At 68.3% G+C, this 25,353-nt stretch overlaps 3 protein-coding genes across 7 annotated transcripts; 1 reads left to right on the top strand and 2 right to left on the bottom strand.

The window, feature by feature from the left end:
* Nucleotides 1–1,401: 1,401 nt before the first annotated feature.
* Nucleotides 1,402–10,048, top strand: LOC119140211 (zinc finger protein 316-like). Its single transcript, XM_037371296.1, has 6 exons — nucleotides 1,402–1,480; nucleotides 3,331–3,779; nucleotides 5,393–5,521; nucleotides 7,522–7,579; nucleotides 8,203–8,307; nucleotides 8,420–10,048. The coding sequence occupies exons 1-6, from the start codon at nucleotides 1,402–1,404 to the stop codon at nucleotides 9,223–9,225; spliced, it is 1,626 nt and encodes a 541-aa protein (XP_037227193.1). The 3' UTR covers nucleotides 9,226–10,048.
* A 210-nt stretch (nucleotides 10,049–10,258) lies between these two features.
* Nucleotides 10,259–12,004, bottom strand: PFDN5 (prefoldin subunit 5). 2 transcript variants are annotated; one of them, XM_037411787.1, is made up of 7 exons: nucleotides 11,880–12,004; nucleotides 11,373–11,475; nucleotides 11,012–11,043; nucleotides 10,782–10,856; nucleotides 10,573–10,678; nucleotides 10,357–10,481; nucleotides 10,259–10,326 (listed from the first exon to the last, which is right to left on the bottom strand). In XM_037411787.1, exons 1-6 carry the CDS (start codon nucleotides 11,949–11,951, stop codon nucleotides 10,402–10,404), a joined length of 468 nt encoding a protein of 155 aa, XP_037267684.1. In that variant the 5' UTR covers nucleotides 11,952–12,004; the 3' UTR covers nucleotides 10,259–10,326; nucleotides 10,357–10,401. The 2 variants fall into 2 exon arrangements, with proteins under 2 accessions (XP_037267684.1, XP_037267683.1); XM_037411786.1 differs by having other exon boundaries at nucleotides 10,259–10,481.
* Nucleotides 12,005–12,232: 228 nt separating this feature from the next.
* On the bottom strand, nucleotides 12,233–24,585 carry ESPL1 (extra spindle pole bodies like 1, separase). Of its 4 annotated transcripts, none has more exons than XM_037411668.1 (31): nucleotides 24,509–24,585; nucleotides 23,547–23,657; nucleotides 22,327–23,430; nucleotides 22,024–22,128; nucleotides 21,717–21,837; nucleotides 21,363–21,499; nucleotides 20,934–21,127; nucleotides 20,565–20,807; nucleotides 20,202–20,346; nucleotides 19,853–19,997; nucleotides 19,617–19,756; nucleotides 19,387–19,521; nucleotides 19,179–19,298; nucleotides 18,830–19,001; nucleotides 18,498–18,626; nucleotides 18,236–18,392; nucleotides 17,731–17,840; nucleotides 16,255–17,372; nucleotides 15,841–16,153; nucleotides 15,564–15,716; nucleotides 14,949–15,162; nucleotides 14,380–14,564; nucleotides 14,144–14,271; nucleotides 13,945–14,067; nucleotides 13,701–13,856; nucleotides 13,458–13,628; nucleotides 13,277–13,381; nucleotides 13,064–13,203; nucleotides 12,910–12,993; nucleotides 12,660–12,824; nucleotides 12,233–12,554 (listed from the first exon to the last, which is right to left on the bottom strand). In XM_037411668.1, exons 2-31 carry the CDS (start codon nucleotides 23,637–23,639, stop codon nucleotides 12,353–12,355), a joined length of 6,507 nt encoding a protein of 2,168 aa, XP_037267565.1. In that variant the 5' UTR covers nucleotides 23,640–23,657; nucleotides 24,509–24,585; the 3' UTR covers nucleotides 12,233–12,352. The 4 variants fall into 4 exon arrangements, with proteins under 4 accessions (XP_037267565.1, XP_037267566.1, XP_037267567.1 ...); XM_037411669.1 differs by having other exon boundaries at nucleotides 13,064–13,179; XM_037411670.1 differs by having other exon boundaries at nucleotides 13,064–13,176.
* Between the last annotated feature and the right edge of the window lie 768 nt (nucleotides 24,586–25,353).

Below are 25,353 nucleotides of genomic sequence, written 5' to 3'. Positions count from 1 at the left end.
CCACCCCCGGGGGGCAGCCGGTGCCGGGGGACGCTGAGGGAGGGGTGTCTGCGGGGGTGTCATGGGTGTCCCTGTGCTGGGTGACACTGGGGGGTGTCTGTGAGGGTGACATTGTGCTGAGTGACACAGGGGATGTCTGCAGGGGTGTCACTGGGGTGTCCCTGTGCTGGGTGACACCGGTGTGTGTCCCTGAGGGTGACACTGGGGTGTCCCTGTGCTGAGTAACACCAGGGTGTCCCTGTGGGGGTGACATGGGTGTGTCCCTGTGGGGGTGACGCTGGGGTGTCCTTGCGAGGGTGACATTGGAGTGTCTCTGTGCTGGGTGACACCGGGGTGTGTCTGTGGGGGTGACACCAGGGTGTCCCTGTGCTGGGTGCCAGCCCAGTGGGGGGTGGCCCAGAAGCCCAACGCGGTGACAGCCAGCCCCCTAGGCACACAGGGGCAGGGAGGACACCCCAAACCTCCCCAGACACACTGGGGGGGGGGGGGACACACACGGACACCTCACATACCCCCCACACACACCGCGGAGGGGACACCCCAACCCCACCCCCCCAAGACACACTGCACCCCAACCCCCTCAGACGGGGGGGACACCCCCCAACCCCCCAGACACACCAGCGAGGGGACACCCCAAGCCCCCCCCCCCAGACGCACAGAGGGGGGTCGCACCCCAGCCCCCTTAGACCCGGGGGGGACACCAACCCACCCGGCACACCAAGGGGGGGCACCCCAAGCCCCCCCCGCCCGCCCCCCTGGCCGTCCCCCCGGGGGGGGCCGCTCACCACGGCGGGGCTGGGGGGGGCCGGCGGGGGCCCGGGGGCCGAAGCCCCCCGACCATAGAGCTGCGCCGTACGGCGGCCGGCGAGGGCGGCCATGCCGGGGGGGGGCCCTTCCGCTGCCGGCCTCCCCGCTCCCCGCTCGCTCCGGCCCACCCGCCGCTCCCCGCCGCCGCCCCCGGCCCCCCCGCCCCCCCGCCCCGGGCCTGGCCGCAGCGGTGAGTCGGGGCCGGGCCCCCCCAGAACTGAGGGTGAACGCCCCCCCCCCCGCGCCCCGTTTTCCGCATCCCAGTGCCCCCCCGGGGTGGCGGCGCTGCTCGCGGATGAGTCGGGGGGAGTGTAGCCCCTCCCCAGCGCGGGGGGTCCCTCCATGGGAAGGGTGGGGGGCACGGGGAGGGGGTACTGTTGGGATGGGGAGGGGGGATGCACCAAGCGCCGACCAGTACCCCCCCAGCACCAGGAAACTGAGGCATGGAGGGGTTCGGGACCCCCCTTGGGGTGCAGCCGGGACCCCCCCTTGGGGTGCCCCCGCATCACCCCATCTCTTTGCCTGCTTCTTGTCCCCCCCCGCCCCCCCGCCCGGGCAGGGTCCCCCCCGTCTGAGCGTGCTGGGCCAGCGGCGATGGATGCGGAGGGGGAGCTGTCTGCCGGGGACCCCCGGGACCCCCAGGACGCCGAGCTGCCGGAGGGGACGTCCGCAGGTGAGACCCCGCGGGGCGGCCACGGGGAGGGGCTCAGCCCAGCGCCCCCCCGCGGGGTGTCCCCATGGCATCGTGGGGAGCGGGGTGGTGAGTCCCTTCTGGGGGTCCCCCCTGGAGACCTGCCCCGACCCCGTGGTAGGGGGATCCCCCAGTCCCGGGGGGCTGCGACCCTGATCCCAGATGGGGTTGGCGCTCCCTTGGTGTGGGGATACCCTGATCCCGGGGTATGGGGGTGCCCCAGGGACGCGGGGTGTCCTGTTCCCGTGGCAGCGGGTGCCCTGATCTATGGGGTACCCCAGTCCCACAACACGGGGTACACCAGTGCTGAGCTGCAGGGATGTGCCGTTCCCCTGGCGTGGGGTACCCCGATCCTGGGGTATGGGGGTGTCCTAGGGGATCCAGGGATGCCCCGTTCCTATGGCATGGGGGTACCATGATCCCAGGGTGTGCCCCGATCCCACAAGGGGAGGATGCTCCGGTCCTGGGGTGCAGGCGCCCCAGTCCTATGGCATGGGGGTACCCCGATCCCAGCATATGGGGATGCTTCAGTCCCTTGGGGTGGGGATACCCCGATCCCTGGGAATGGGGATGCCCTGATTTGGGAGTTAAGGGACATCCCATTCCTGTGGCACAGGTAGGTTCCAATCCCGGGGTGTGGGGGTACCCCATTCCTGTGGCACTGAGGTACCTCAATCCCAGAGTGCAGGGATGTCCCCGCTGTGCAGCACGGGAATGTCCCGATCCTGGGGTGTGGGGATGTCCCTGCTGTGCGCCATGGGAATGCCGAAGTTTTGGGGTGCAGGGATGCCCCATTGCTGTGGCATGGGAACGCTCTGATCCAGGGGTGCCGGGATATCCTGCTCACATGGCATGGAGGTGCTCCGACCTTGGGGTGCAGGGGTGCCCTGCTCCCACACCATGGGGGTGTCCCGACCCTGGGGTGCGGGGATGTCCCGATCCCATCATGTGTGGATCTCCTGATCCCGGGGTGTGAGGATGTCCTGATCGCAGGGTGCAGGGGTGTCCTGATCTCGGGGTGCGGGGGTGTGGGGATGCCCCAGTCCTGGGGTGTGGGAATGCCCCGACCCTGGGGTGTGGGGATGCCTGGATCCCGGGGTGCGGGGTGCCATGATCCCGGGGTGGAGGTTTCCTGGTACCCCACCTCCAGCCACAGTTTGGGCTCCGTGTCCCCCTTGGGGGTGCCACCCGCATGCGCACCCCTGCCCAGGGATACGCAGTCCCTGCCCCCCGCTGTCCCTGCCCCCCGCTGTCCCTGCCCCCCCTCCAGGCTGCCGGAGCATCCCCCGCACCCCGGGCCCCAGCACCCGGGGGGGCTGGTGGGGACACGCAGGAGCTCGGCCAGGCCTAGAGCAGGACAGGGGTGGCACTGCTGTCCCCACGGGAGAGGGGATGGGAAGGTGGGAAAGGGATGGAGGGGGGCAGGGGGGCTGGGGAAAGGGCAAAAGGGACGGGAAAGGGGCAAAGAGGATGGAGAAGGTGGAAAAGGGCTGGGGAAGGGGCACGAGGGCTGGGGAAGGGGCAGGGGGCTGGGGAAGGGATGGGGGGACGGAGAAGGTGGGAAAGAGTTGGGGAAGGGGCAGGGGGCTGGGGACAGTGCACATGGGCTGGGGCAGCACGGAGGGGACACCACCCTGGGCCCACCACCGTGCCCTTGGTGCCCCCCATCCCTGCGCCATCCCCCCGGTGCCCAGCTCTCCTCTCCCTGCAGCCCACCGCAGCCCACCGGCCTCCAGCAGCCAGCCGCCCGGCCGCCCGGCGAGGCCGCCACGGAAAGCACCGGCACGTCGGCCAGCCAAAGCTCCGGGACCCCCTGGGGGTCCGGGCCCCCTGAAGGAGCTGCTGGGGCTGCGGGGGGGGGCGGCTGCGCCCCACCATCTGCAGCGAGTGCGGGAAGGGCTTCAGCCGCAGCTCGGACCTGGCGCGCCACCAGATCACCCACACCGGGGAGAAGCCCTACACCTGCGGCGCCTGCGGCAAAGGCTTCAGCCAGAACTCCAACCTGGTCACCCACCAGCGCATCCACACCGGCGAGAAGCCCTACGGCTGCAGCGCCTGCGGGAAGCGCTTCAGCGAGAGCTCGGCGCTCATCCAGCACCAGCGCACCCACACCGGCGAGAGGCCCTACCGCTGCGGCGAGTGCGGGAAGCGCTTCAGCGTCAGCTCCAACCTCATCCGCCACCGCCGCACCCACAGCGACGAGAAGCCCTACATCTGCGGGGAGTGCGGGGACGGCTTCCGCCACAAGGCCCAGCTCCGCCGGCACCAGAAGCTGCACGCCGCCTGACTGGGGCGGCGGTGCTGGGGCGGGGACGCCAGGATGGGGACACCAAGATGGGGACACCAGGATGGAGGTGCCGGGATGGAGACGCCGGGATGGGGACATCACAACGGGGACACCAAGATGGAGACACCAGGATGGGGACACCACAACAGGGATGCCAGGATGGGGACACCAGGATGGCGATGCCGTGATGGGGACACCAGGATGGGGACACCACGATGGAGACACCAGGATGGGGATGCTGGGATGGGGACACCAGGATGGGGATGATGGGATGGTGGTGACAAGATGGGGACATTGGGATGGGGACACCAGGACAGCGATGCTGGGATGGGGACACTGGGGTGGGGACGCTGGGATGGGGACACCTGGATGGGGATGCTGGGATGGTGATGACAAGATGATGGGGACGTTGGGATGGGGACACCTGGACAACACAACGGGGACACCAGGATGGGGACACTGCAATGGCAACGCCGGGATGGCGATGCCAAGACAGTGATGCCAGAATGGGGATGCTGGGATGGGGACACCAGGACAGCAACACCAGGATGGGGATGCCATGATGGGAACACCACAATGGGGACACCAGGATGGTGATGCTGGGATGGGGACACCGGGTTGGGGACACCGGGATGGGGACGGTTTTGGGGCGCATCCCTGCCGAGGGGGACCGGTGTCACCCCGGTGAGGGCTGGGGGCTGTGGTGGCCAGGCGCGGTGCCAGGTGGTCCCGCAGCGGAGCTGCCGTTTGGCACCCGCACCCCAGGGACCCCCGGAGCCGGGGGGGGGGGGCGGGGCGGGGCACGGGGCTTTGCCAATGGGTCAATAAAGCCCCCCCCGAGCAGCGGCGCCTGCCGAGCATCATCCCGCCACGTGGTTCGGGGACAGCCCGGGGTGGCGTCACCCCAGGGGACGAGGCGGTGGCACCATCCCAGTGCTCCCAGTGGCTGCCATGGGAAGGTTTTTTCCAGTCCTCCCAGTTGGGGCTGGAGCGGAGCCGGGTGCCCCGCGGGGACGGTTCCCACGCGGCTGCCGCCACGCGCCCGCACGTGCCCGCGCCCCGCCGCGGGGTGGGGGGTGGGCACAAGAGGGACCCCCCCCTCCCCCGCACCCCCAGACCCTCCCGGGTGGGCTCAGCAATGGGGGGGGCGCTGCTGCCCGCCCACCCCCCCCCGCGGGGCCGCGCGCCGGGCGCGATCCCGCTGCCGTTGCGTAATTTCCAACCTTTTTTTTTTTTTTTTTTTTTTCCCGGAGGGGGGGTTGGAGCCGGAGCCGTTACACAAAGCGGGGGGGGGGTTTTGGGTGGCCATGGCGGGGGTGTCCAGCTGCCCGTGGGTGCCCCCCAAACCCAATCCGCGCCCCCCCCCCCAATCCTGCTGTTGGGGAATGTTTTCCAAGCGGAGCGCGGGAGGAAAAAAAAAGATTAAAAAAAAAATTAAAAAAAAGGAACAAAAATGCCCGGCAGCGCGGGGGGGGGGCTCCCCCCCTCCCCTCCTCCCCAGCCCCCCCCCCCGGCGGCGCGGCGCGGTTTGGGGGGCGGGGGGCCCCCCGCGGGGTCCTCGCCCATTGCGGCGCGGGAGGCGGCGGGGCCGGGGCCGGGGATGACGCTGGGACCTTCCTGTTCCCGGCCTCCCGCGAGCGCCGCGCGTGGGGCAGCGCCCGCCCCTCCCCCTCCCCCCGGCCCCAGCCCCCCCCCGGGCCCCCCCCCGCGACGCCCCATCCTTCGGCCCCGGGGAGGTGAGTGGGGGGCGGCGGCGTGGCGGGGGGGGGGGGGGCGCGCACGGGCGCGTGGCGGAGCCGCTGTCCTTGGGGTTGGCTGGAGGGGGGAGGGGGGAACCCGACCACCCACCACCCCCCAAAATAACCCGCATGGGTGCCCCCCCCCCCCTTCCCTGGGGGGGTGGGGGGAGGCGCTGGGGCGGGCTGGGGAGCGGCGGGGGGGGGCTGGGGGCTTCGGCTTGTTCCTTTGTGCCTCGCGGCCCTGGCGCCGCGGCCCCCACCCCGAAAATAAATGGGGGAGGGGGGGGGGAAAGGCGGGGGGCTGCGGGTTGCATCGGCCTCGCAGCGCCCGCCCCCCCCACCCCCCGCGCGATGCTGCGGGACCCCCTGCTCCCCCCCCCGAGGTGCAGGGCGGGGGCTCGGCTGGGTCCCCCCGCCCCGGTCGCCCCCCGCCCCGCGTGGGAACCGGCCCCGGTTTTTGCACCCCCGCAATTTGGGGGGGGGAGGGGGGACAGTGCCGGTGAAAGGACCCAAGGGGGGTGCGGGGGGGCCGCCGCGTGCGCTCTGCCTCAGTTTCCCCCCCCCGCGGGGGCAGCTCCGGGCTGGGAATTCGCCTTTTCCAGCCCATTTACACACCGAAGGGCCCCCCCGCCCCCCCCCGGGCAGTGCAGGGCAGGGCTGGGCAGGGCAGAGCTGGGGGTCTCGCCTCGGGGGGGGGGGGGCTGGGGGGAGCACTCGGCGCCCCCCGACACCCCCTGGGGGGACGTTTGGGCTCTTCGTGCCCTGAGCCCCTGGGGTGGGGGGTGGGGCGGGGGCTCCCGGGGGGGCACTGGGCGGCTTGGGGGGGTCCCAGGCAACCTGGGGGGGCACTGGGTGGCCCCGGGGGGGGGCATTGAGCACGTTTGGGGTGTCCCTGGTAACCTGGGGGGGCACCGGCCACCTTAAGGGTACATTGGGCAGCCGGGGGGGGAGGGGGGGCGCTGGTCAGATTTGGGGGGGTCCCAGGCACCTCCAGGGTGCCCTGTGGCAGGAGAGGGCAGGGGGCTTTGGAGGGGCACCGATGTGGCACCCAGGGAGGGGGGCAGTGGGCACCTTCAGGGTACTCTGGGCATGCTGGGGGGGGTGCAGGCATTTTTGGGGTGCACCAGCCTTCCTGGGGGGGGTTGGGCATCTTCAGATGCCGTGGGCTCCCCAGGGAGGGAGTGGGGGCAGCTTGGGGTGCACTGAGCATCCCTGGGGAGGTGCAGGCACCCGGGAGGGGGGTGCAGGCGCCTTCGGGGTGCAGTGGGCACTATGGGAGGGGGTACAGCCCCCCCAGGGGGGCGCTGGGCGTTGTGGGGAGGGGTGCGGGTTCTTTTGGGGTGCACTGAGCATCCTTGGGGAGCTTGGGGCACCACTGGTTGGTGCCGGCACTTTGGGGGGGCACCGGGTACCGCGGGAGGGGGTTCCGGGCATCACAGGAGCACTACATGGGGGGGGTGTCAGGCACTTTTGGGGGATCCCTGCACCCCAGGAGAGGGGGCCAGGCACTTTTGGGGTGCGGCAGGAACCCAGGGGTTCCAGGCTCTGGGGGGACTGTGGGGGGCTGGGGCCAGTCCCAGTGCTGGGAGGGGGGGTCCTGGGGCTCAGGCCCCCCGGTGGGGGCAGGGCCCAAGTGGAGCCACCCCCCCTCGGGTGGCAGAAGTCGAGAGGCTGTGGGGGGGCTGGGGAGCGCGGGGAGGGGAACAGAGCCACCACCACTCCCAGTCCTGGGGATGCTCGGGGGTCTCCGCTCCCCCCACACCCCAGTGCCCCCCCCAGAGGGTTCAATTACCCCCCCAGGATGGATCCACACACACCCCCCGCCACGTGCTGCAGGAACCTGAGCTGGGGTGTAAGGGGGGGTGGGAGATGTGCAGGGGCTGGGGGGGTTGTAGCCCACCCAGTCGGGGTTACATGTAGATCCATGGGGTGGGGGTGAAACACCCCCCCCCAGCTGTGGGCCCATAACTGCTTGTGTCCCGTGTCCCCCCCCTCAGATCTCGGGGGCCGAGTGCGGCGCAGCAGTGAGACCCCCTGACACCCCTGGGAGCCCAGGTAATGGGGGACTGGGGGCCTGGAGGGATTGGCGGGGGGCACAGAGGGATTGGGGGGGGCCTGAAGGGATTTGGGGGGGCACAAAGGGGTTTGGGGTCCCACAGAGGGATTGGGGGAGCCTTGAAGGGGTTTGGCGTCACATAGACAGATTTAGGGTCTCACAGAGGGATTTGGGGGGGGGCACAAAGGGGTTTGGGGTCCCACAGAGGGATCTGGGGGGGCCATGGAGAGGTTTGGGGTCCCATAGGGGGATTTGGGGGGGGCACAGATGGATTTCAGCTCATACAGGTTAATGTGGGGGGCACAAAGGGATTTGGGCGTTGCACAGAGGGATTGTGGGGGCACGAAGGGATTTGGGGTCCCACAGAGGGATGGGGGGGGGCATGAAGGCGCTTGGGGGTCACAGAGGGCCCTGTTCCCCCCCCCCAGCAGCTCCCACAGACCCCCCAGCTCCCTGCCCGGCTCCCCAGCACCCAGGAACAGGGAATGGGGTGCACGGTGAGGGGGCGCAGAACATGGGGTGGGTTTCAGGAGGCCAGGGGGGGTGCCTGGGGGGGACCCCAGGGCCGGGGTGTGGGGGTCCTGGGGGGGCAGGGGGGAGCTCAGGGCTGCTCGCTGCCCAGCAGGACACCAGGGTCCGCTGGCCGCCCCCATGGAGCAGGAGGAGCCCTGCGTGGTGGAGCTGCACGACTCGGACGAGGGGGACATGGTCCGGAGGGTCTACATCGGTGAGGAAGGGGCTTGGGGGGGCTGGGGTGGGGGGGCCACCTCCCCGGGGGGGGGTGCCTGTCCCCGGGGGGGGGGGTCCAGCCCCCTCCCCAGCCCCTCTCCTCCCCACAGCTGACGACGGCATCGTGAGCGACTGCGAGGACGAGGTCCTGCCCCACGAGATCATCCAGACCGTCATCCCCCACAGCCCCCTGCCCCCCAAAGCCAAGAAACGGGGGGGGCAGCCCAGCTCCGGCGCCGCCACGTCAGCGGGGGGCTACGGCGAGGAAGAGGCGGGGGAGGGTGTGGGGGGAAGGCACCGGGGCGGCCGCCAGCGCCCCTTTATCTGCAACGAGTGCGGGAAGAGCTTCAGCCACTGGTCCAAGCTGCTGCGGCACCAGCGGACTCACACTGGGGAGCGGCCGAGCACCTGCGGCGAGTGCGGCAAGAGCTTCAGCCAGAACTCGCACCTGGTGCAGCACCGGCGCACGCACACCGGCGAGAAGCCCTACCGCTGCGGCGACTGCGGCAAGAGCTTCAGCTGGAGCTCCAACCTCATCCAGCACCAGCGCATCCACACCGGCGAGAAGCCCTACAGCTGCGGGCAGTGCGGCAAGAGCTTCACCCAGAGCAAGAACCTCATCAAGCACCAGCGCACGCACTCGGGCGCCCGGCCCCACCGCTGCGGGCAGTGCGGCCGCGGCTTCGCCCAGAGCACCAACCTGCTGAAGCACCAGCGGGTCCACGCCGCCCGCGCCCAGCCCGCGCCCTGCCCCGAGTGCGGCCAGAGCTGCCGCGACGGCACCGAGCTGGAGCGGCACCGGGCGCAGGCGCACGGCCACGAGCCCTACATCTGCGTGGAGTGCGGGGAGAGCTTCGCCCGCAGCGCCACGCTCAACCGCCACAAGCGCGTCCACAAGCCCCTCTTCGTCCACTGAGAGCAACGGGGCAGGGGCGCGAGGTGACACCGAGCCAGGGGACGCGTGGGCCGTGCTGTGACACCGCACCAGGGGACACACAGACCGTGCTGCGGCAGGGGGGACGAGGTGACACCGTACAAGGGGACACATGGACCATGCCATGGGCATGGGGAACAAAGTGACACTACACCGGGGGACACACGGACCACGCTGCAGTAGCAGGACAAGGTGGCACCACGCTGGGGGACATACAGACCTCGCTGCACCAAGGGGACAAGGTGACACTACACTGGGGGACACCGGACCGCGCTGCAGCAGTGGGACGAGGTGACACTACACTGGGGGATACACAGACTGCACCGCGGGCAGGGGGACAAGGTGACACTACACCGGGGGACACACCGACCCCAACACTGACCCCACTGTGGCCACGAGGACAAGGTGACACCGCACCAGGGGACACACGGACCAGGCCCCAGGCATGGGGAACAAGGTGACACGACACTGGGGGACACCTGGACCACGCTGCAGCAGTGGGACAAGGTGACACTACACCGGGGGATACACAGACTGCACCGCGGGCAGAGGGACAAGGTGACACTACACCGGGGGACACACCGACCCCACTGTGGCCAGGAGGACAAGGTGACACCGCACCAGGGGACACACGGACCGTACTGCAGCAGGGGGACACTGCTGTGCTTCGTGTAGCCCCCAGCAGCCAGGAGCTGGACCTTGCCGCCCCCCCAGCGGTCACACCCTATAGATGTATATAGTGGGGGGGGGGCGGGGGGGGCACATGTAGGGTAGCAGCCACAGGGCACGGCGAGGCAGCCCCCGCCGGGGGTGGGGGTGGGGGGGGTTGGCAGCGTGGCTGGACGGGGTATAAATAAAGTTCTTGCCTGGGGGAGGAGGGATTATTTTGTTGGGGGGAAGGGGGGGGTCAATCAGCCCCACTGCGGGGGGGGTTAAGCCCTTGCAAAGCCAGGGCACAGGGGCTGGAGGTGGATAAGGCACAGGGCACAGGATCCCGCCCCCCCGAACACCGCACATCAAGAAATCTCTCATTTATTCCGCACGGTGGCAGCGAGCTACTGCCTACAAAAATGGGGGGGGGGGAAATGAGGCAGCCACGGGGGATGGGGGGGCCACCGCCGCGCCCCACAGCGAGGAGGGGACCCCCGAGGCCGAAGGCTATGCCTTGGCGGTTGCACCCTGCGCCGCTCCCAGGGCCGTCAGCTGCTGGATCTTCTGGCTCATCATTTCCACAACGGCTGCAGGGAAGAGAAGGGGGCCGGGGGAGGTTGGGGGCTGCAGGGGGCCGGGGGGGCCCCCCCAGGAGCGGGGAGGGGGGTGGGCACTCACCCTGCTTCATGGCGTGCTTCTCCTGCAGCGCCGGCTGGATCTTCTCCATCTGCTTGGTCAGGAAGTCGATTTTCCGCTTGAAAAAGTCTCGGGCGTCATCTGCAGTCTGAGAGAAGGGGCGGGGGGGTAAGGGGGGGCCTCCGTGGCACAAACAGGGGGAGCAGCCCCCCCCCGGAATGCACTGAGCCCCCCCCACGCCCACCCCTCACCTTCTCCACGTAGTAGCCAGTGCCGACATCGATCAGGACACGCTCGACATCTGAGAGCTTCCCGGGGACGTACATCTGGGGGGGTGTCAGGGAAAGCGGGGCACAGCGGGAAAGGCGGGGGGGGGGGGGGGGGGGGGGGGGGGGTGGGGCTGGGGGCACCAGGCACTGGCAGCAGCGCCCACGCCCCGGGGGGTGCAAACTGGGGGGCTGCGGGGAACAGCAAAGGATACAGAACTGGTGAGGGGCACCAGCAGGTCCTTCCCTGTGACAAAGCAAACGTGGGGGGGGGTGTGTGGTGTGTGTGAGGGGAGCCCCCAGGGCCACAGCTCAACATCTGGGGGGGGACGGACACGACGACACACAACATCTGGGCTCCCCAGCTGCCCCCTGTGCCCCCCCCCCATGCATGAGGTGCCAGAGCTGGGGGCAACAAGGGGGCTGGGGGCGGTTTGCTCCGAGTAGAGCTCGGTACGCGGCGGTGCCAGGGAGCTGCCAGGGCTGGCAAGGCCAGGGAGGGGGGAGCAGGCACTGGGGGCTCGGCCCAGCCCCCCCAGGCCCAGTTCAGGGGGGGGGAGGGGTACCCCCACTTGCCTTCGTTGCTCTTGTTGAGCACGTTGAGGCAATCCTTGGCTTCCACGTACTTGGTCTGCACCACCTTGAGCTGCGCGATGGAGGACGAGAGGAATTCCACCTCCTGGCGGGGGGCGCGGGGTCAGCGGCGGGGCCGGGGGGGCCCAGCCCCAGGAGAGGGCCCGGGGGGGCAGAGCCCCACATGCAGCAGCCAGAGCATGGGGTGTCCCCGTGCCATGGGGGGCACCTCACCTGCTCCAGCCTGGCCACATACCCACCCCCCAGTTCCTACCCAGTACAGCCCAGTCCACCTGCCCCCATCCCACCTGGTCCCACAGGACCCAGCCCCCCCAGTCTCCCCCGTCCAGCCCCACACATCCCCCAGCCCAGTCTGGCCCAGCCCATCCCAGTCTGCAACCCCACATTCCCTCCCAGCCGGGTCCAGTCCCCCCAGTCCAGCCCCACACATCCCCCACCGCAGCCTGCACGCCCCACGATCTCCCAGTCTGGCCCAGCACCCCCCAGTACCTGGTCGAGCTGCCCCTTGAGTAGCTCCAGCTGCGGCAGCGTCAGTTCCCCCACGTTCACCGCCTGCGCCATCTTGGGCCGCCGCCCCGCCCCGCCCCCGGCCCCGCCCCCCTCCGGCCCGGCCCCGCCCCGCCCCTAGCGGCGGTGCGGGGAAACGGGGTGGAGGGCACCCCTCTGGCAGGGCCCCAGTCACCCCATAGGAAGGGAGGGGGGCCAAAACCCATGGGGGGGGCTTGGGGGCGCCTCCAGCAGCGGAGGAGGAAGGCAGGAGGCCCAGGGCCCTTCCCCGGGGGGGGGGGATGCCCACCCAGACCAGACATGGGGGGACGGAGGAGGGGACAGGGGCAGCCAGATCTAGAAGCAGCAACTTTATTGTCACAGGAGACACATAAACCCCAATTTTGTTAAAATAACCTAAAAACAGCTGAAAACAGACACACCACACCACTGCCCCATTCCCATGGGGCCCCCCCTCACTGCAGGCAGACGGGCAGCCCGTAGGCAACGGGGGCCGCCCCCACCAGGTACTTGAGGCGGGGGGCTTGGCGTGCCTGGGCGGCGTAGGGCAGGAGGGGGGTGCCCGAGCCCCCCCCCAGCCAGCCCCGCAGCAGCGCCTGCGCGTAGCGGTCGATGTCCTGATCTGTCACATCCCACAGGTTCCCCAGGACGAGGGGGCTGGAAGGGAGAAGGGGACTCACACCTGCTCACACCCCACAGGAACCCAGCCCTGCGCAAGCACAGCCCCCCCGCCCCCCCCAGAGCCCCCCCCCCATCGCTCACCAGCCGGCCATGATGTACTTGAGGATGATGCCGGAGCCCTCCAGGTCCCCGCGGACCACCAGCGCGGCGCTGCTGCAGCCGAAGAGCAGGGCGACAGCACGGCAATCCAGCCGGGCGATGGCCTGGCCGTCCAGGAACCGGGCACCAGCTCCATGCCCCGCGTAGCTATGGGGAGAAGCCCCCCACGGTGAGCCCTGGTGCCCCCCAAGGGTGCCCCCCCTCCCCCCCGGGGTGCCCCGGTGATGCTCACATGTAGAGGTCGTGCTCCTCCAGGGCTGCCTGCATCTGCTCCGCGCTCGGGACGGCTCCCGTCACCCCCTTCCAGCCGGGCTCGCTGCAGGAGAGCTGGTGAGAAGGGGTGAGGGGCACGACCACCCCCCAACCCCCCCAGTGCCCCCACCCACCTCTCAAACCAGCCCCGAAATCGCTCCTCTGTGCCCAGGAGGTTGCGGTGCGGGTTGAGGACGTAGAAGGTGCTGCTGGGGTTCACACCGTGGCTCAGCACGGATCCTGCCTGCTGCTGGGGGGGGGCAGAGACCAGTGGCTTGGGAGGGGGTCCCCCAGACCCCGGGGTGGGGGGAGGCTGGGGGAGGCTGGGGTTCCCCCCAGCCTCTCACCTTCCGTGCCAGGGTGTAGCTGAGCAGGAAGCGCAGGGAAGGCAGCCTGGTGACGGGCAGGGCCTGCAGGCACGCCATGCTCTCCCAGGGCAGCTTCTGCAGGTGCTGCGAGGAAGAGGAAGGTGAGAGCGGGCAGCGGCGGCAGTGGCAGCAGGAGGGGAGGCAGGAGCAAGGCTCTCACCTTATCCAGAACCAGGACGAGGGAGCCGCCGGACTGCCTGGCACCAGCTCTCCGCTTCTCCACCGCCTCCTGCAAGAGGAGCTGAGCCTGGTGGGGCTGCGCCGGGCAGAGGCCGAAGGCCAGGGCTTGCAGGTCGCAGGGGGCAAGGAGGGCAGCGGCGTTCAGCACCACCTGTGGGGAAGAAGAAGGGGTCAGCGGTGGCAAAGCCAGGGGGCTCAGCTCCCCCAAAGCCAGCCTGGGCACCTGGAGCAGGGTGGGATCCGGGTCCCTCCAGCCGCAGCGGCGCAGCCGGGGGTGCAAGCGGGCGGCTTCCTCGGCCAGCGCGGGCTGGGGGCCAGCAGGGATCAGGGCCCCCCTCCAGCACCCCAGCACCTGCGTCTCCAGGGTCTCGATGAGGCTCTGCAAGAGGTCAGAGAGTCACTGGGGGGGTTCACACCCGCTCCCCCAGCCGTGCCCCATGTCAGGGCACCGGGTGGTCCCCCCCCACCTTCATCCTGCGGTCCAGCTCGGAGCGGCGCAGCCACCAGTCCCGCTTGTCCGTGCAGCAGTTGGTTTCCTTCTGCTCCCTCTGGATAGTGTCGAAGTCGCTCAGCACCGAGCACAGCGGGGCCTGGAGGAAGGGAGGGGAGCTGTGACCCCAGCCCCAAGTGCACCTGGGCTGTCCCCCCCTCGCCCCCTGCCCTCACCTTGGAGAGCGCGGTGGGGATGCGGATGTTCACGGGCACCGTGTCCTTCTCCAGCCGCGTCAGCAGCAGCGTGTCCCCTCCGGAGCCAGGCTGGACGCTGGCGAGGGTCAGCAGGCACACTGTCACCCCTGGAAGTCACACCCTGACCTTAGGGTGCACCCCAGGGGCAGCACCCACCACTCAGCACCCTCCTGGGTGCCGAGCTGCCCCGGCCTTGCGCTGGCCTCAGCCCTCACCGCTGGGGATCTGCTGCAGCTGTGCCCGGAACCTCTCCCGCTCCCCGGACCCCAGCCCTGAGGGGCTGAACATGAAGAGCTGCTCGAGCTCGGCGAGGCAGCGGCTCGGGGGGGCAGTGCTCCCCTCCTGCAGGGAGAGCCCACGGAGCTGCTCAGCCACATCCCCCGCTGCTTTCTTCTCCTTCCTGTGGAGGGAAAGGCAGTTGGGGGGGATAGCCACCCAAAGTCCCCCCCGTGGGGGCGCTGGGTGAGCCCCGTCCCCCCAAAGTCCCCCCCGCGGGGGCGCTGGGTGAGCCCCGTCCCCCCAAAGTCCCCCCCGCGGGGGCGCTGGTGGTGCTACGAGAGCCCCATCCCTCCCAAAGTCCCTTCCATGGGGGCTCTGGTGGCGCTGGGTGAGCCCTGTCCCCCCAAAGTCCACTCTGTGGGGGTACTGATGCCACTAGGTGAGCCCTGTCCCCCCAGTGTACTGGTGGTGCTGGGTGATCCCTGTCCCCCCAAAGTCCCCTCTGCAGGGGCGCTGGGTGTGCCCCATCCCCCAGCAATGCCCGAGGGACAACCCAGGGACTCACTGCATCCTCCTGTGGATGACGCTGAGCAGCTGGTGGCGGGTGGTGATGGAGACCGACTCAGAGAGCAGGTACGCCGTGGCGAGGGGGTCCCGGTTGCCGGTGGCCAGAGCCAGGAGCTGGCAGATCCGGCTGTAGAGTGTCCCGGGGGGGCAGTGGCCGATGCAGTCGAAAGCCTCTTTCAGGAGCTGGAGGGCCGTGTCCAGTGAGGAGGCATCTGGAAGGGACACGGAGCCGCAGAGCCCCGGGGCAGGATCAGGACTGGAGCAGAGGGGACAGATGTGGTGTCCCCAGCACAGCCACCAGCTCCCAGTCCAAGACCAGTATCCCATGTGCCAGAGGCTCACGGAGCAACCCCATGTTGCCCCTGCCCAGCAGCCTGACACCCACCCAACCGCTCGCCCACTCACCCTCCATGGGAAACTGAGGAAATGGGACAAGAAACCAAAAACCCACCCACCCTGCGGGTCAAGACAGAGACAGGGAGGTCGCTCACAGCCCGGCCAGAACAAACCCAGTTTGGGGAAAAGTAACTTGCTACCGATTGAAATCGATACGGGCTGTGTCCACCCAGCACGAGCCACATCCCCTGCACCCCCCACTGTGCCGGGTGCTCACCGCCTGCCACGGATGGGGTGGAGGAGAGGGTCCCCTCCCGGGGCGGTGGGTCCGCGCTGCCCAGCCACCGTGCCGCCAGGACATCCTCGCCGGCCTCCTGCTGCAGGACCTCATGCTCCGTGCCCTCCACGCAGGGAGGCAGCTGTCTCTTGCCTGTGGGGAAGAGACGGAGGCGCCTGGTCCACGGGATGGGTGGCAGTGGTGGGGACAGCCCGGTGCTTCGGGCTGCATGAAGCCAAGACCCCCCCGCCACGATCCCCAGGGCAGCCCAGCCCACCTGGGGCTTCCTCCTCTTCCTTGGAGGCCCGAAAGACCTCAAAGCTGATGTCAAGCTCTTCCTCCTCCTTCTCCTCGATGGCCCTCAGAAGGTCCCGCTCCTCCTCCGCTGTCTTGCTGGGAGCCCTGCGGGTCACCCGCTCCCCCTTTGCCGCCGTCCCGGCTCGGCCGGTGCGTGGCCGCCCTCTCCGGGGCTGCGCCACGCTGCCCTTGCTGCTGGACCCCGTCGATCTGGGGGGCCGAGGTCTGCGGGCAGCTACAGGGGTCAGCCCCGCTTCGGGACCCTCCACGTCGCTGTCATCACTGAACACCACCTAAAGCAGGGGGGGCAGAGGGGTGTCAGGCCGGGGGGGGGGGGGGGGGGTGTGTGTGTGTGGTGTCACACCAGGCTGCCCTCACCTCCCTCCCCGCTCACCTTCAGGCGGGACTTGACCCTCCCCGCGGCTCTGGGTGCCCGCAGGAGCCGGGACCGGCCGGCGGGTGGGGAGGAGTCGCTGAAGATGGTGAAGGGAGTCTGGGGGCCGGGGGCCGCGTGCGCCTTAGCGGGGGGATGGGCTTTCTGGCGTGGGGTGCAGGGCACCAGCGCCGGCCGGATGACGATGTGGGGCACCTCGCTGTCAGGGTCACCCAGAGCGAAGACGTCACTGCTGTTGGGCGCAGCCAAGGGCTTCACGCGCCGGCTCCTCGCTCCGGGCTTGGGCACGGCGGGGTCCGACGCCACCTTGGGATTGCGCCTTCGGGGCTGAGCCGAGTCCTTCCTGGGGGCATGGGGCACGGCCGCCGCGCTGGGCTCCGCCGGGGTCGGCACGGGAAGCGACGAGCCAGCAGACACACCATCCCCGGGGCCACCATGCTTGGAGGCCAGGTGGCAAACCGTGGCCGCGGCTTTGCTGAGCAGCAGGCTGGCCTTGGAGACCTCCAGGCTGGGCAGGTGGGGTCTGCAGGACGCCAAGAAGGTCAGCCCTGCCTCCAGCTCCTCCTGCAGCTCCTCCGCCGGCTCAGGGCTGGCCATGCTCTGAAGGGCCAAGGTGGCATAGCCGGTGGCCACCAGACTGTCCAGCAGCTCCAGCGCAGGCAAGTCCTGGCCGAGAGAGCTGCCCCCCAGCTTGTCTCGCAGCTGGGCAGCGAAGCGGGTGGCCACGGCAGCGCAGCGCGGCAGCACGGCACGGATCAGACCCAGTCCCTCGGCCACGCTGCCAGCCGCCAGCTGACGTTGGGCGCAGGCGAGGAGCCAGCGCAGGCAGAGCGCCGAGAGCAGCAGGTCGGAGCAGAGGCAGCAGGGGCAGGCTGCCGGGTGGGCGAGGAAGGCCAGTCTCTTCCTTCTCTCGGGCTTCAGCTCTGGCGAGGCGGTGAGAGCGTCCACCTTCTTTGGCCTGCTCACCGTTGCCACAAACGCCAGCGCGGGGCCCTCCAGGAACCCCTCCTCCTCCCCGGTGGGCTCACAGACAGTGTCCTGGGGCTTCTTGCCCTCGAGTTTGCCCTTCCTGGGCAGGATCGTCATCTGGCCTTTCTCTGTCTCGCTGGCTTTAAACTCTGCGGGCCAAGGACAGGGTTATCCTGGCGTCCCCCCTGCACAGCCCTCCCTGCGCAGCTCGCACCGTGGCCAGCCCGAGGAGGGGTGCGGGAAGCCAGGCCCAACGCTCCTGCTCTCCCCAGCTAACCCTTTATCGTTGGAGGAGTCACTCGATGAGCCAAAACATGGCTCGGAGCCACCCCGCACCTCTGTACCCTCCTGGGTGACGGGGACTGGCTGCTCTGGCACCATCTGCGCAAGGCAGATCTACCCCAGGCCAAAAGCGGGCGCAGAAAGGGGTCACCCCTGGCACCACCCATGCTTGGGACTCACCTCAGCCCCCCCTTCCCCTCCTCTGAGCCCAGAGCAGGGACTCACCGGTGTCAGACTCCAGAAGGAAGAGAGCCTGCTGGAGGTCAAAGTGGCTCAGCTCCAGCTCACCCTGCTGCAGCTCCAGCTGGGCCTTCAGCACCAGGAAAGATGTACACCTGGGGGGGGAGGGGGGGGGAACGGGACACCATCAGCCCTCAAAGCTGCAAAGCTGCACCCCAACAGCCATCGCTTCACCCCCAGTGCCATGTGGGAGGGAGGGAGGCAGCAAGGAGCAAGATCCCCGTCTGACCCGGTAAGCTGAACTGATGGGGTAACACACCCTGGAGCCGCTGCTTGCTCCAGACCAAGCGGAGAAAATACTAAACGCTCCCACCGGGAAGGGACAGGGCCACCAGCATCCCCTGGGGCCACAGGACAGCTCAGCCCTAAGGGCCCCACCACGCTCCCACGGGGAAGGGACACCAGCGTCCCCTGGGGCCACAGGGCAGCTCGGCCCTAACTAAGGACCCCCAGGCTCAGGGCTCAGCCCTGCCCCCCCCAGGCAGCTCACCAGCGGGTGACCTGCAGCCGCACGGCCAGCCTGACGGCATCCAGGCAGAAGGCTTTGGCTCTGCACACCACCTCCAGCCCGCCGAGGAGAGCCACCAGGCGCTCGGAGCAGATCAGCATGTCAGCCAGCACCTGCCACTTCAGCAACAGGTTGTCCCCTGCGAGGGAGGACAGGAGGGTGATCAGAGCTGCTCCTCCCAGGGAGGCAGGCGAGCAGCCTGGAGGAACGGTTGGGTTCCGGTCCCCGCGAGCAGCCAGCTCACCGTAATCTACAAACCGGACACTGGACCCTGACGCCTGACAGCCCAGCATGTCGCTGCCCAGCAGCAGGAGGATGATGCTGCGGAAAAGCTTCTGGGCTTCGGCAAGAGCCGTCTCGGGAGTCTTCCAGCCTGCGCGAGAGCTGTCGTGGGTATCGGCACCAAGCCGGCCCCTCCCCAGCCCTGGGACAGAGTGACTCCCCCAGATTCCCTCTTACCCCAAATGGGGTGGTCTGGAGAAACCCAGAGCTGAAACATTTGCACAGAGCTTCAGCCATGACCCCTGCCGGCCTGGTGCTCACCAGGAGGGTTGTAAACACCCTCCAGCAACCCACCTTGCACAAAGATCCGCTGCCGGAGCTCCAGTGAGAGGCGGGCAGCAGGGAGGCTCAGGTAGACGGCCACCAGCTGAAGGACCTGGGCTCGCAGCAGGTACCAGACCTTCGTGATTTTTTTCAGAACCAGGTTCTGGAGCACCTCCAGCAACAGGCTGAGACCCTCCTCAATCTGCAGAGGGAGAAAAAGAGTCATGGTTCATGGTCCAAGGTGTCTCCATGCCCCAGGTCCCCAAGGAGGACCATGCCCCTGCCCAAGGAGAGGTGGAGACAGCCAGGCAAAGCTGCTGCAGTCTCCTCTGGCCCCCTGACCACTTCTGAGGCAGCAGAGGGCTTTTAGGAGCCATACCCGGTGGCTGACGCAGCACAGCTGGCTGCGCAGCAAGAGGCAGGATTGCTGCAGCAGCAGGTAGGAATCGTCACTGCTGTTGGCCTTCTGCAGGCAGGATTCCATCTCCTCCAGGAAAAGCTGGAAACCAACACGCCGGCATGAGGGCTGCGGCCCCGGGGACTGGCCAAGCTTGGCCCACGGCCCCCTCCCTCCCTGCCAGACTCACCTGGGCATAGCTGGGGCACTCCAGCTGGAAGAGCAGCTTGGTGACCTGGCACAGGGCACTGGCCACGCCCAAGCTGTCCCCGAGCGCGCTGCACAGGGCTCTGACCAGGAGGTAGCTCTCCATGGCTTGCAGGGGCTGGGGGCAGAAAAAACCCCATGGTCACCCTCAGACCACCTCGGGGGTGCCCGGGGAGGCTGCCATCCCACTGGCCACCTCCCCAGCAGTGTTACCTTGGCCATCAGTTTGTAGAGAACTGCCAGGAGGCGCAGGGAAGCCACAGTCTGCTCAGGGCTGCGCACGGCTGGCACACCCGGTGTCATCAGCAGCTGCTTCCACAACGAGAAGGCATCGTCCAGGCTTTTGGACAGGGCTGAGGGCACACCACATGTCTGAGACACTCTGACCCCAAACCAGGCTCCCCAGGAAAGCCTCTTCACCAAGAGCCCGAGCCCGCCAGCATCCTCACCGGTCTCTGTCGCCAGGGTGAAGGAGATGCCGTCATACAGGAACCTGTCCTCCAGCAGCCTGCCTTCGTAGTTGAGGTCATTGGGCTCAAAGTCATCCAGGTTCTTCAGTGCCTGAGCTTTACCTCTCTGGTCCCTTTCTATGTTCTGCAAGGGGAGAAGGCAGCAGTGACAGGCGTTAAAAGACACCACAGGGTTTCCAGCAGGGTCTGCACAGCTTTTCGTGGCCCCAGTGCAGAGGCAAGTGCTGCCAGCAAGGCTGGGGAGGGCACCTGACACGCGCACAGAACCCCATGGCACTTCCAGACCCGTTTCTATGTCCCACAGCCCCGCTCTGCCGCCCCCACCCACCTTCTCCAGCTGGGACTCCAGGGTGCAGATGTAGAGCCAGAGAAGAGCCTGCGCCTGGTCATCAAGGAGCCGGTCCCGGTTCTGGGCGGTCCTGGGTACCAACTCCAGCAGCCGCAAGGCTTCGTGGACCGCATCCAGGGAGGAGCTGCCGGAGAGAGGGATCAGAAACAGCCTCCTGCCCTGAAACCCCTGGAACATTTTAAGGGGAGGGACAGATAAGACACCCCCCCTAGGACCCCAAACAGCAAACAGCCAGTACAACACCACTCCGAATCCTTAAAACTCCCCCTGAGGGCCCTCAAGTGTTCCTTGGGGACTTTCAGGGACACAGGGAGGTGATCCCACCACGTTGGTGTCACCCACCAATTAGTCTGCTGGGCGTAGCTGTGGTAGCACAGGACCTGGGCCAGCTCCGTCAAGGCGACGGCTCGCTCATGCAGGCGGTCGCTCTGCTCCGAGCAGACCTCTAGCAGGTCGCAGAGGATGTTGTAGCGTTCCTGCCCCGTGTCAGCTCGGACAGCCTTGTAGGCCTTCAGCTCCGCAAAGAGGACCGTCACCAAGGTCTCTGTGCCCAGGCTGTGCCCCTCCAAGCCTTCCTTCAGGGTCCTGGGGAAAACAGGAGCTGTAGGGGGGCTCATCTCACCGGGAGAAGCCATCGTCATCTTAAAGCTTGGGACGTGCAGCTCTCAAGACACCCACCCCCCATGCCCTGGGGCAGCCTTAGGGTCTTACCGCAACCGTAACTCCTCAGCCCCCTGCTTCACAGCGTCCGTTTTGACTCTGACCCAGAGGGAGACAGGTTCTGCCAGCAGCTCCTCGATGCGGTCCCGCAGCACGGCCAGCCACTGCACCATGCACGCCAGGGCTGCCTCCAGCCGCCCCAGCTGCCGGTAGCTTTCCACCTGCAGCCTGAAGCATTTGTGCAGCTGTGGAGAGAGCAGAGATCCGGCTTCTGCACCCTGTGGGAGCAAACTCCCCGCTTCCCATGTCCCGTACCACAGCGCCCTTCCCCGCCCAGGTGAAGGTGAGACCTCGGAGCAGGGAACTGGGGTTGTTCCAGGAGCAAAGGCTGGTGCCATCCTTTCCTCTGCTGCCCTGGTACTGGGACCAGAGCATCCGGCTCAGCCCTGTTTCTGCCAGAAACATCAGACAAGCAGTTACCTTCTCCACAGGGATCTCTGGACACGCGTAGGCATCTGACATGTGCAGGCTTGTGCAGAAGATGTCGCAGATGGAGCTGGCCTCCTTGTGGAGATTCTGGTTGTAGAAGATGTAGGCCAGCTTGAATGTGCATGACGCTGCCGTGAGTGAAACCCAAGTATTAAAGACATGACAGAGAGGGAACGACCCCTCTCTCCTTGTCACCCTCTGCCCTGGCCCCACCAGCCACGCCCTTGGTGTGGCAGAGAACCCCCTCACTGCTCGCCAGGTGCACAGACACCGAGCTCTGCCGCTGCGTTCAGCACAAGCCGAGGCAGAGGAGCTGGGTTTGGTCCCACCGGCTGTGGCACTGACCGGTGATGTCAAGGTACTTGGCTCGCTCGCTCTCAGGGACCTCCTCCAGTGCCTCCAGCATCCACTCCACGCTCCTGCTGCAGCCCTCTGTCAGCTGCTCCAGACCCGGCCAGCCTGCCGCCTGTGGGGAGAGGGTGACTGGCAAGAGGCTGCTGGGGACCCACAGCCCCACAGAACCGCCCTGGGGTGGTTTGGGCAGCCCCTTTCAACCCCACCCCTGTGCCACCTCCAAAGGGAGAAGCTATGTGGTGCCACAAGTGTCTCGCCCACCCCCAGCGCTGGGGACCATCCCCTCTGCCACCGGTACCTGGGAGCACTGGAAGGCATCATAGGCTATAGTGGCAAAGAGCTGGAGGCTGCGGTAGAGCAGCTGCTTCACCATCAGCCTCTGCCTGACGCCATTGGGAGGAATCTGTGGAGGGGAGGGAAGGAGAAAAGCACGTTCATGGGGCCCGGGCAGCACCAGGCGCTGCTGCTCAGGGCAGGGACACTCTGCGAACAGATTGAGAGGAGCACTGAGCCCAGAGCGGGGTTACAAACCCTCTAGCTGCTCACAGAGGCTCTGACCAACCATGGTACGTGGTTACCCTGCCCCCAGCCCCAGCCTCACCCTCTCCAGCAGCTGTTGCAGGACACAGCAGTGCCCCTCAACGAAGGCCCAAAAGCCAAGCACATCCTCCCGGCTGAAGGGCTGCTGCTTGCTTCTCTTTGCGTACTCGCTGAAGGAGAAGACAACGAACTGGCAGCTCTCAGCCAGCACTCTGAGTAATGGCTCCGGGGCTGCTGCTGCCGCGCCGAGAGCCACCACGGCCTTGGCCAAGGGCGGCCCCACAGCGCAGGTGTTCTTGGCCAGCGCCCGGCTCAGCTGAACCCCAGCCTCCAGGAGGGACAGGGGGTCACTGAAAGATTTTGCAGAAGTGCTGGTGGCCCCCAAAAAGCCCCTCACGTCCTTTACTGCCTCCTCAGCCTCCCTGTACTGGCTGCCCATGCAGAGATGCCGGCACTGCTCCAGGATGAGTTCAAAGCAGCAGAGGGATTGCTGAAAGGTGGGCGGCTCTGTTGCCTCCCTTCGCAGAGCTGTGAGCAGGCAGTCCCCAAGCTGTCGGCCGAGGAAAGCCGAGGATGGTGCCTGCTGGGCTTTGTACAAGGCGGCAGCAGCAGCCGCCTGCTGTGCCGTCTGGGAGGCAAAGAAGGGGGGCTGCAGCGGTGGCAAGGCTGCCCCATCCTGCTCCAGCAGCAGGAGGAAGCGCACAGCTTGCAGACGGGCTGAGAGGACAGCTCTACCCTCCTCCTGTGGCTGGTCAGGCTCGGCCAGGGCGTCTGCCCCTCTCCACAGCACACTGAAACTGCTGTAGGCGATGGCACTGAAGTCTGTGGCAGGCACCTGGCCAGGGCGATAGGTCAGCAGCCGCGTGCGGAGGAGGTCGGCCACCCTCCGGCAGGCACCACCGCTGCCCTGGCTGGCGGTGTTCCTGAGCAGGTGGTAAAGGATCTTCTCCAGGTAGAGGGGAGTCGGCTGTGGCATGGCAGTCAGGTAGCCCTGGCATGCCGCCTCGGCTACAGCTACCAGGCTCGCGGCGTGTTCAGGGCAGCCCCCAGGCTCAGCCATTTGTTTAACGCAAACCCGCAGCACTCTGTCGCAGACCTGGCTTTTCCGCAGCCTGGTGGCCTGGCTGGCGTTGGAGACATCTCGCGGGGAGGATAAGAGGCATTCCTGCAGAGGGGAGGGCGTCACACCCCCAGCACCCAGCCCAGGGCCCTCCAGGGAAGGGCTGTGTCATTCCCCCCGGCACGGTGCCGGAGGCAGAGCCCCCCCAGTTCCTGGCTCACCCACAGCTCAGCGAGCAGCTCGCGTATGCCCATCCAGCTGTCTGTTGGGGTGGCGAAACCGGCGCCTTCGGGGTGCTTCATGTGCGACACCATGCTGGTGACTCAGGCAGGCTGGGGTGGGCAGGGAAAGGCGTGAGGACGCCCTCCCCAGATTCCAGGCCCATTACCTGGCCCCCACACCACTCTCCAGCCCCTTGGGAGCCCCCAGCCCTACTCTCCAGTCCCCCCAGAACCCATAGCCCCACCCACCAGCCCCTTGGGGTACCACAGCCGCCCCCAGCCCCACTGCCCCAACGCTGACAGCACCCCTGCAGCCTGGAGCCCCCCTAGGTCCCCCTTGTCTGGGGCCTGCAGCTCCCTCCCACCCCACTCCTTGGCCTCCCCAAGGCACACAGCCCCCCCAGCCCCAAAAGGGGGGGGGGGCTCTGGACCTCCACTGGCACCCACAGCCCCACTCCCCAGATACTCACAGCCCTTCTTCGGCCTGGAGCCCCACCTGCCTGGGGCCTGCAGCTCCTCCCTGCTCCACTCCTCAGCCTCCCCAGGGCACACAGCCACCCCCAGCCCCAAAGAGGGAGCTCTGCAGCCCCACCGGGCACCCACTGCCCGCATGCTGACAGCCGCTCTGCGGCCTGGAGCTACCCCCGTCCCCCTGCCCGGGGCCTGCAGGATGCCCCAGCCCCACTCCTCGGCCTCCTCAGGGCCTCCCCCCGCCCCAGCCCCACTCCTCGGCCTCCTCAGGGCCTCCCCCCGCCCCAGCCCCACTCCTCGGCCTCCTCAGGGCCGCCTCCCCCCGCCCCAGCCCCACTCCTCGGCCTCCTCAGGGCCTCCCCCAGCCCCAGCCCCACTCCTCGGCCTCCTCAGGGCCTCCCCCCGCCCCAGCCCCACTCCTCGGCCTCCTCAGGGCCGCCCCCAGCCCCACTCCTCGGCCTCCTCAGGGCCGCCCCCAGCCCCTCACTCACGGCGAGGCCGCTCCGCCGCCGTGCGCAGGCCGCGCCGCGCGCCCGTTCAAACAACGGCCGCAGCCAATCAGCTGTAGCTCCCGCCGTGGTGCTGCGCATGCGCACGGCGCCGGCGGCCGCGGGGGGAGCTGGGGGGGCGCGGGGGGAGCAGCTTCCCCCCCCCGAGCGCTGCCCGTTGGCACGTGAAGGTGAACCGGCGGCGCCACGTCCTGCCCGGGCTTGTGCAAATACCCCCGTGCAACTGTCCCTCGTGCAAACATCCCCGTGCAATTGCCCCAGACCCCGAGCAAATACACTCGTGCAACTGCCCAGTTCTTTTGCAAACATTTCCTGTGCAAATACTCCCATACAAATGCCCCAGCCCTTGTGCAAATAACCCCGTGCAAATGCCCCAGACCTGTATGAATACCCCCGTGCATTCGCCTCAGCCTCGTGCAAATACCTGCCGTGCAATTGCCCCAGTCCTTGTGCAAACACCCCCGTGCAATTGCGCCAGCCTTTCTGCACACGCCCCCTCCCCGCTGCACAACCCGGGCTGGGCGGGGGGAGGGGGGAGGGGGGAGGGGGGGGCCAGCCCTGCCCGTGCCTCAGTTTCCCCAGTTGCGGGGGGGCTCCCCTTACTCACCGCAGCCGCTGAGCGCTGGCCGGGGGGTTCCCCGGGAACGGGGGCGGGGGGGGCGCCCCCCCCCTCACTTGATGCTCAGCCGGGGGCGGCAGGAGGGGCAGCGCGGGGGGGGGCGGGCAGGGGGGCATTGGGGGGGGCAGCATCGGGCGGGGAGGCAGCAAGGGTGGCAGCAAGGGGGCGGGTGGCAGGGTGGGGGGTGACACTGGGGGCAGCAGGGGAG

The sequence above is a fragment of the Falco rusticolus genome, chromosome 19 (genome assembly GCF_015220075.1).
Source record: "Falco rusticolus isolate bFalRus1 chromosome 19, bFalRus1.pri, whole genome shotgun sequence".
Taxonomy (NCBI): domain Eukaryota; kingdom Metazoa; phylum Chordata; class Aves; order Falconiformes; family Falconidae; genus Falco; species Falco rusticolus.
The sequence above is the reverse complement of the archived record's forward strand: the minus strand, read 5'-3'. Positions and strand labels throughout refer to the sequence as shown.